The sequence below is a fragment of the Meleagris gallopavo genome, chromosome 3, assembly GCF_000146605.3.
Source record: "Meleagris gallopavo isolate NT-WF06-2002-E0010 breed Aviagen turkey brand Nicholas breeding stock chromosome 3, Turkey_5.1, whole genome shotgun sequence".
NCBI lineage: Eukaryota > Metazoa > Chordata > Aves > Galliformes > Phasianidae > Meleagris > Meleagris gallopavo.
The window spans coordinates 68,478,805-68,488,401 of record NC_015013.2 but is presented as its reverse complement, the minus strand read 5'-3'; the positions used below and the strand labels follow the sequence as shown (position 1 = coordinate 68,488,401).

The 9,597-nt window shown below is 34.1% G+C and overlaps 1 protein-coding gene across 1 annotated transcript; it reads right to left on the bottom strand.

Moving 5' to 3' along the window:
• Positions 1-36: 36 nt before the first annotated feature.
• Positions 37-8,416, bottom strand: LOC104910387 (copine-3-like). The gene is made up of 7 exons (XM_010709082.3): positions 8,251-8,416; positions 7,617-7,796; positions 6,420-6,494; positions 5,950-6,021; positions 5,071-5,154; positions 3,392-3,481; positions 37-174 (listed from the first exon to the last, which is right to left on the bottom strand). The coding sequence occupies exons 1-7, from the start codon at positions 8,380-8,382 to the stop codon at positions 61-63; spliced, it is 747 nt and encodes a 248-aa protein (XP_010707384.1). The 5' UTR covers positions 8,383-8,416; the 3' UTR covers positions 37-60.
• Positions 8,417-9,597: the final 1,181 nt, after the last annotated feature.

The window sequence follows — 9,597 nt, the reverse complement described above, 5'->3', positions numbered from 1 at the left end:
AAAAAGTAAGTTTTGTTGTGAAATTAGTAGAACAGCTCAAAAATATAAAGGTAGTTTAGACTATGTAAGACTTACAGGTGAGGACCGTGATGCTTCCTTCAGTTTTGACATCGTGGTTTGGAAACTTCCTATGACATCATGAGACCCATCACTATCATAGTCATAGCACTCAACCTAAAATAAAGCATTACCCACTGTTATTAACAGAAATAAGCCTACAAAAGCAATAAACACTGTAATGGTGTTTTTACATAAGCCTGAAGATACAAAACATTCCTGGAACTCTCACATCACTGACTTTTTCTTGTGTTGCAGTCTTAGGTTTATACAGGCATTTAATGATCACGGATTTCAACAAGGTAAAAGCCAAACTACCCAGTTGCAGATCCGATCCTCCACTGAAGTGAAGAGTTGAGAATGCTAAATAGTGTAGGTCTCAAGCAAATTTAACATTGAGTATCTAGCTTAAAAGAAAATTGCTGAATTGTTAGCTATCAGGAGAGATTTATTCATATTTAAACAGCGCATTAATCTGACAGATAACTCAGAATTTGTAAGTATACGAAGGTTCAGCTTTAAATGTAGAAAGGACTTAATTTTTTCCTAATACTAGAAAAGAGTCTCTATGATCCATGCTTCATGGATCTGAATGTCAGCTAAAAATCCCTCCTTGGCTGTATTCAGTATTTAACGGTAAGGATTCAGTATTCAAATAATTCATCTTGCAAGACCTCCAAACAGAAAAAGGAGAAGACAGACTTTTTTTTTTCTGTTTGAGAATATATTACTTTAAGTGAACATACTTTTAATCACTATTACTTTCACCATAGTGACCTTATTTTTCAAATCTAAAACTCCAAATATTCCCCAATTAAGAAAAAAAATCTATGTAAGTGCACATACTATTTCCATCCACTTCTGATATTTTACTATAATTTTGCATGCAGACATGCTAGTTAACTTACTGCAATTAATCAAATTATAGAAAAATAAATTTAAACCAATTAAAATATTAAAATCAAGAGTCCAAGAATGAATTATTTTTGAAAATTATTTTGAAAAGATAAACAAAAAAAACAACTTCAAGAGTATGAACCTATATATGTATGTTAAACTGCACAGCTGTTTTGATATCTTTCTTTCACAACACTGAAAAAGTCTTGCTATATTTGAGAAACAATTCAATTCTATTGCCACTTCATTTGGGTGTTATAATGAAAACTAAACATGTGAACATACAGGTCTGAGTTCCTGAGAGAAATTATCTTTCAGAAAACAAACAATAACGCTGAAGCACAAAACATGATGTGGAGATTCTAAACTGTGGAATGCATGCCTCAAGGTTGCAGTTTGCACTAACATTCTGTACGCACTAATAACTAAAAAACACACGCACATGCACTCAACAGCAACTGAAATCTCATATAAGCATCCACAATACCAACAGACTGATGTTCATTGCAAATGTTAGGTGTACTACTTTGAACGCCATAAGTAAGCCAATCAAATAATCAGCCAAGAGCTTTGGTACCTGAAATGGAAAACTGAAGACATTTGTTGAGTCAAAAGTTACACTACTTGCTCACTGTTAACACTTATATATATCATTTTTAAGGGATTAGTTTGTCTTGCTTGATATATTCAATCCATTGAATTCAATTGTCAAAACTTAGTCAAGGCAAGACAGAAACATTTATTTTGTTCCATGTATACTCTCTTTAACACATGGCAACATTAAGGAACCAGGTGAAAAAACTGTGTAAGAATTTTCCCCAGCAGAACTTGGCATGCATGTTCCAAATCAACAGCTCACATTCTCAGCACAGAAAAGCATCACTGACTACAAACACACTCGAAAGAACACAGCAATAAATTCCAGAAAACAAAGAATCAACTTGGTTTGTGCACTGCTGGGAATACACAAACTAAGCCATTAAATAGATGAAAAGCAACTCATTAGGGAAAAACTGGTACTTTTACTTACTATGACAAATAGCCCATTATGTACGTAACTGCGCATATAAAAGTGTTAAAGCATTATTTAATCCTTCAATAATATGATACAATTTTGCTTGCATTTTAATGTTTGAAGTGATAGCTCCTGGTTTTCTAAATTACTGCATACCAGAAGCTGGAATTCAGCCCCCTGTCTGTTTGCAAGTCAGTATTAACTCCAAATAAAATCGATTTCATTTGGAAACAAGCCTATGCTTCTGAGGTAAGATTCCAAAATAATTAATTCAATCAATGGTCTTAGTTTTATCAGAGATGTTCATTGAAAAAAACCAACATATTTATAACATACTCAGAAGCAATACAAGAAACAGCTATTTCAAGGAAAAGGCAAAAAGAAAGAAACGAGAAAAGAAAAATCAAAGCAGCAGCAAGGGAGGCACGTTCTCAGGTTCAGAACTTGTGAAACTGTTCATTAGGCTGCTTTATAACTATGTATTTAAACATATACAGGTGTTTGTAACATCCACATCTCTGTAGCTGTTAAGCATTTTCCAGGACTGCCTCAAGCCAAAGAACTAATATCAGTCACATGCAGTTCATGTTCTCATTTGCTTTTCCCCAAAGAACAGAAAGTACAATAGTTTTTTTTTTTTGTTTTGTTTTGTTTTTTAACCAAATGCTAAAATAAAAGGCTCCTATGATGTTCACATTAGCTTATGAACAAAGTTTTGATCTTCAGTTCCATCCTTAAACTATGGAAATTCCTGAAGAAAAACACTCAGAAATTAAACACAGTTCATTCAAGGTAAGACTTGAAATTGAAAGACTCGAAAGCCAGAGTTAAAGACAGTCCTTGTAAAACTGACCCCACAGATTTGGTTAACCTTCTGACAGAAGGTTCAGTTTCATCTGCGGAGAAAAGCTGCTTTATCTGTCATCTACAAGATGATACACCTGGTCCACATTGATTATCTCAGCTTGCATATTAAGAAAAAGTGCAATTAATTACATCAGGGAGCACAATAAGAATTCCATTAGCGTTAGCATTAGTATTGCACTAGTTACAGTGTTACACAATCCATAGCACAGAATAAAGCATATTCTAACCTTCACCATGCAACTTTCACTGTACAGTATCTTAACACCACCAATACTGGCGGATGAAACACTGTAACTTTAAAAATCTAAGTGACAAACTGACTTCGTCATTCCAAAGCCGCTTAGGGTTCAGACCATCAAAGACCAACTATGAGTTTGAAACTGCAAGATGTGAGATTTTACTTTTTTCTTCCCTCAAGAGTACCTATACCTAAATGACTTTCAAATTAATAAATAACAAAAGCTCTAAGACTTCCATTTGTTTTCAAATAAAAAGAAACAGTAACTAGAACAACACATTTCCCACTAATTCACATATATATTTCTTACACATTACCTTGATGGGCTTATCCATGTCACTGTAGCACAGAGAATTGAGAGAGATTTTAAAGGGCCTCCAAACAGGATTCAAGTTGTTTTTAATAACCTGGCAGAAAAAAAGCCAGATTATTATAGTTTTCAAAAGTGAAAGGTAGTCATCTACAATTGGTCATATCTTCATACAATGATTTTTGTAAACAAGACTGTTGACTAATGCTGCTGTCAATCACTTCCTGAAATTCAAATCCTAATGTATAGGATATAAATAAATAAAACATTCTTAAAATGCAGTATCATTGCCCAACAGAGGTGAGATCTTTTCAACTCTATTTTCTAGACTGCACTGTGACCTACTATCCAATTCAAGTACACTGCAAAATTTTACATTTCTTTATACTTAAATATATAACGACATTATTATTTTAACATTTCCCCCCCCTTTTTTAAACACAAACAACACGCACACAAACACAATATACCAAGAAAAATGTGGAAAATTACATTTCTGAACACAGCAGTGCTCTGGAGATTACTTTTCACTCCAGTCACTGTTTATTCTGAAATGCTACTTAGACAAATATAAGCAATAACAGAGTTTGATACTGCACATGGTCTCTCAAACTTAAATCTAATCAAGTGATGTTGAGGAACACCACTGGAAGGTCTTCAGAATTTGTCAACCAAAAATTGTCCAGAGACAAATAATAATGATTTTATAAAGCAAAAGAAAACAACAACAACAAAAAACCCTCATAACAAACAAGAAATACTTAATATCTTAATTAATACTTAGGATTTACATTTCCAGCATTGCTAATATTTAGAGGCAGAGATATTTATTTTGAAAATCAACACAGTAAATAATACAAATAAATGAACGAATGAACGTATGTAAATTAACACAAAAAAAATTTCAAGATCTATAACATACAGAAGTCTTCCAATCAATTGCAGCCTGGAACAGCAAATTCTGGATTCATTATTTAAACTAAAGACGACTGAAATCCTTGTGGAAAATATACTTTTTATGCAGAAGAATGGCCTTGCGAGAGAAACTGGTTTTATAAGCCTCACACAAAAGAACTCATACTTCAGCATCTGTCTCACACAAATATGGCCACACCCCTATCAGTGTGCACACTACCTAGCTTTTGACAAAGGCCTCGGCTTACATTAGAGTGAGACATTTTGAACCTATTCCTACCCTGTCAGTCACTGCCATGGAACCTCTGCCCCTCTCAGCCAGAAGGCTGCTGCTGCTTACATTTTCCCAAACTCCACATTATCCTTGACATGCCCTTTGCAAGCATTCAGTATAATTCCTTTCATTAGTAAGCTAGTACAGCTAGGTGACACTGACATGAAAGAGCAGCACATTCGCATGCCCAAATTCTACATTTAGAGTAGCACTTAAATGTTTTGAAAAGGAACTATATACAGACAGACCTGTCTTCTAAATTACAGAAAGTTCTAAAAAAAAGAAAAAAAAAAAAAAAAAAAATAGATGGCAAAAACCACAACCAAAGTGAGGTAAACTTTCTGTCCTGTGAGAAGAGAAAGTCAGTAGAACAGATGAGGTGACTTCTTAACAAAACCACATGTGAACTACTGGGTCATACTCTTCTGGTTGTAAGGCAGTACAACACACTAAAATCAAAGAAGCTCAACTCTAGGTTGCTTGCAAAAATATCCTACCTCTGTTCTGTGAACCATCACCCAGTTTCCATCTGCAGTCTGCTTGTGGAATTCCAGATAAGGATCTGACTTTCCAAAAAAATCCTGTATTTGAAGAACACATAATTATCCCAAAACAGCCTGTGGCATAAACACCATTAAATGTCACTTAGAAAACACTTAAGATAAAAAAAAAGTAAAGCAAATATTCAGGGAACAAACACTTCATATGAAGAAATGTCATTCTGGTTACCTCTTCTGAAAGACAGAATTTCACTTTAAGATAAAGTTCTGCTATGAATACATACTACACACCCAACAGTTCAAGCAAACGAATACTTAGAGGAATAAGCATTAGGGTACATAATAAGGAAAGCTTTGATCTAATTAAAAAATAATAATAATAATAAAATCAGCCAAGACAACCAATAATACTTTTTCTGTTATTGAAATTACAATAAAATTTTGTTTTCTTTCTTTATTTATTTTAATATAAACACAAACACTTTACAAGCATCAAAACATTTAACAGATTTATACACTCCAATTGAACTTTCTAATATTTTTTAAGAGCACTGACTGGTAATCAGTTACTTAAATATTCAAGTCAACTCCCTTACCTACATAATTAAGCATAACACCACCCACTCAAATGGAGGAATGCTGTCCACAAAGTATCCCTACAACACACTCATCAAATTTAGAAGTGTTGTAATTCATTTGAACACGTGCAGTGAAGTTGCTCAGAAGCCGTCTTCCTTCAATTTCTTTTTTTAGTGTAAGCAAAATCTTAGTTGATATAATCAATTGAGCCAAAAATAAGACTGAACATTTTGTTTTGTCTTTTGACAACATTCTGATTTCACTGCTTTATCAATAAAACAGCAACCACTTAAATACCTTATTGTCCAATTTCCTTGCTTCTACTTCAAATAAGACAACTCTGTTATCCTTCACTTCTTCTGCTGTAATCTAGATAAGCAAAAAGTAATTATTTTGTATCTAGAAATGATAATTTTCTTATTATGTTCACAACACTCCTAAGATAATTTCACTTTAAAAGTCATGTTTGCTCAGAAAGAAACAAGTAAAAACTGGGGCAGGAGGACAATTTAGTTTGACACTGGGATCCACTAAAGCAATGACAATACATTGAAGATACTGACAAACGTAATTATTTGGATGGATGCAATGAGTCAGAAACTGAGCAACTCTCCCTTTGAATGACAAAGAAATAATTGCAGAGGAAAAAAAAATACTATATGACATTATTCATAGCACTGTAGATGGGATATACTGTGCTCAAGCCTCTACGTAAATGCAACAAAACAATATTTAATGATAAATGCTGAAGAATGTTATTGTCTTACCGTAATACTTCCTTTCCCAGCAGGTCTGCCATTTTTAAGTACTAATGGTTTTGTTAGAGTCTTGCTAGAAACTATCTGCCAAGATAAAATTTGAGTATCAAGCACTGTTAAAACAATTAAACAGATTTCCAAATAAATGAAACAAGACAGTGATGTATTTTCATTTTAAGAGCTTTTCCTTTATCATGAAGATGACAGGCAACAGCATTGTATTTATTTCCCATGGTTTCCTATAGGTAAAATAGGTAATACTTGGCACACTTCAGAAGTCAAAGATACCAATGCAGCCAAACACATACAGAGTTTCAGATGAAACTGAAATAAAATGCAATGCAGTAACACAACACACACGTGGATAAAAATTTCTTACATTCCATTCTCAAACTCTTCTCAGACTTTCCACCCATACTGTTCAACCATGAGTCACTTTTCACAAACATCTTCAGTAAACAGATTTATGAAAACAATACAACATGCAAACAAATGTCACCTCTCTCTCAACAGCCTTTCTAGATGTCTATTTTACATTTTCCAAGCAAGCATTTCTAAGCACATCTATTTATCCTAAGGACATTTCTTTAAGAATGAATTATTAATGAACTTCATTTCACAATGCTGGCAGGGAGGGAAATCCCAAGAAAACTCTCCTGAGAAGAAACACCTTCAAAGGATGCTTTAAGAACATCTTTTAAGATAACAAAGCTGTTCAAGTGCAATAGCACCAATAGTATAAGCTGGCAGAGTGAAATCTACTTACAGTTCAAAGTGGAACCAGAATCATTGCCTGCCTTGAGCAAAAAGCAAATTACCAACATTAATGTGGCCTTTGTGAACACTCATATGTTGCTACATACCAGTTTTGTTGTTGTTTTTTTACTTCAGTGTATAAAAAAAAAATTGAGTTTTAGCCTAAGTAAATAAATAGCACTTATTACTTTGTGCTTATTGATATTCCACTTATTTTCAGAACAACAATCTGGACAGTCATCATTCTAAAGCAAATTTTAAGGCAGTATCTGAAGAGTTTTTGCAAAATAAAAAAAGTGTAAACTGAACTGAGATTTGAAAAACAATATGCAAACCTATTTGGGACTCCTCCACATACATGTGAACATTGTGATAAAGTTAAGGTAAAAGTGCTAAATGATTTGCATTGACTTTTATTTTCTTAGTTTTAAGGGAAATCTGCATACTTACTTGTCCCAGTGTACATTCAAATTCTCCTAGGAAGTCATCATCAGCCAGTTCAATGGTTTTGTTATCAATATCATATATGCCAAATTTAAGTTTCTGAACAAGCTCAAAATAGTAATCAATTAGAAATTTCTTCGAAAATTTAGGGTTCAAGGAATTCTTAATTCTTTCTGTGCGATCAACCTGCAGTTGGAAAGATACCACTTGACTCAGAATTTCATGAACAAACTACATACGTATAACACATTATTAAAGGTTGTCAGAAGTTCCTGTTAGTATAAGGACGTATCTTCCTACAAACTTTTATCAAATGCAACTAACCGCAGTACACAAAATCCACTGCTTTATTATCTGCAGTCCTGTTTTCCTTTGCTCCCTGTAATGAGCATTTTTCCTGAACTGAAAGATCAACATAAAAATAACAGACTGTCAAATGACCACATGATTATAGTTTAGGAATACTTCATTTCTAAAAGTACTTTTAAACACTCAGAAAAGTCCTGTATGTCTTGGCTAGTGTACGTCAGGTCTATGTATTTATTGGAAATAATAATTAGCATTATGCTCCCATCCAGTTAAGAGACCCAACAAGCTAGACCATATTTATAACAGATTCAAGAGAACTATCACACCGTACCTCATACCACTGCTGACCACTCGTATTCTGGAGAAGAACACACAGCGGGTCTGACTTGGAACCAACATCTTTATCCAAAAGATTTGTGCAGGCAATAGTCAGCTCCACCTTAGTCACACACTGTGCTGCCATTTCTTAAGCTAGAAAGCAACAATATAAACTTATTTTAAAAATGGAGTAGAAAGCAAACATAGGGATTGTCACAGTGAATTAATTATTTGACTGATCATTAGAATCATTAGCTTATCAGGAGTGAGATTCAAGGCTCTAAATGCCATTTTAGAGATTTATGATGTACCAGCATTAAAGTATTACCGTCATATTCTCAGCTTTGCCACACACGGATAAAACCTCAAAGTCTGCAAATGTGAAACAAGATCGAGTGTCTCAGAATGCCTGAGGAACACCACAAAGAAGACACAGTGTCCTGGACTGCTGACAATAAAACTTCACAAATTTCACATTCCATCCGATGAAACCTGCATGAATGCCAGCAACTCAGGATGTAGATGTCAATAACAACGCAATGAATTAGGAAAAAAATATATTATATACTCCCTAATCAAACTTTTTTAACAAAATGCTGAATAAATAAGCACAACAGGATTGGGAAAAGAGTTACGTGGGGAAGAAGACTAGGTGATTTTTGCCTCAGTAAATCTTTGATAACAACAGTAATTTTAATAATAGGCATGAGCAATTTTGAAGTCCAGTAACAGCCAAGAATTCTTTGTGGAAATTCATTTTAAAAAAGCAAACAAAAACAGACAATCTGATGGCTTTCTCACATTTCCTCTGAAGTGTCAATTATCTTCTACTGGAATTGCAAAAAATATCAGCAAGTACTTACAAACATTAAGAAACTCTGAAGATCAATGTGGAAAACAAGCATTTGCATGCCAAACCGGGTCTGAGCAACAGATATTTTCTATGAGACTCTTAATTTTACTTTTCAGGAATACAGTTGCCTACTTCCATCCTTAGGAGGTGAGCTCTACCTGACTAAAACTTCCACATCTTTCCACTAGCAACTTGCCTTGGAAACCCCAAAACCTCCTTTGCTCCAGGTTCTCTGTCTTTACAGGAAGCCCACAGCCCAGGCACAGCATCCACCTGCATTAACTTATTTTGAAAAGGCATGAGACAAGAAGGAAGGAATAGCGTTTGCATCTCCCTAACAAGTTCACTTGCACTATATACATTACAGTGCACTTGAACCTGAGACTATATTCAACATCTCTTTTCCTTTCACTGCACTTATATTGCTTCTAATGCAAATAAGCTTCTTTTTTTAAGAGCCAAAAAGGGGAAATGAAGATGGAAATTAGGAACAATGAACTGAAAACA

Coding starts and splice junctions, on each gene's coding strand:
- LOC104910387 (XM_010709082.3), bottom strand. CDS start 8,382: ATGGCAGCACAGTGTGTGACTAAGGTGGAGCTGACTATTGCCTGCACA. Junction 6,495..7,616: donor TTGAATGTACACTGGGACAA/GTAAGTATGCAG, acceptor TTATCTTGGCAG/ATAGTTTCTAGCAAGACTCT. Junction 6,022..6,419: donor CTGGGAAAGGAAGTATTACG/GTAAGACAATAA, acceptor TTGCTTATCTAG/ATTACAGCAGAAGAAGTGAA.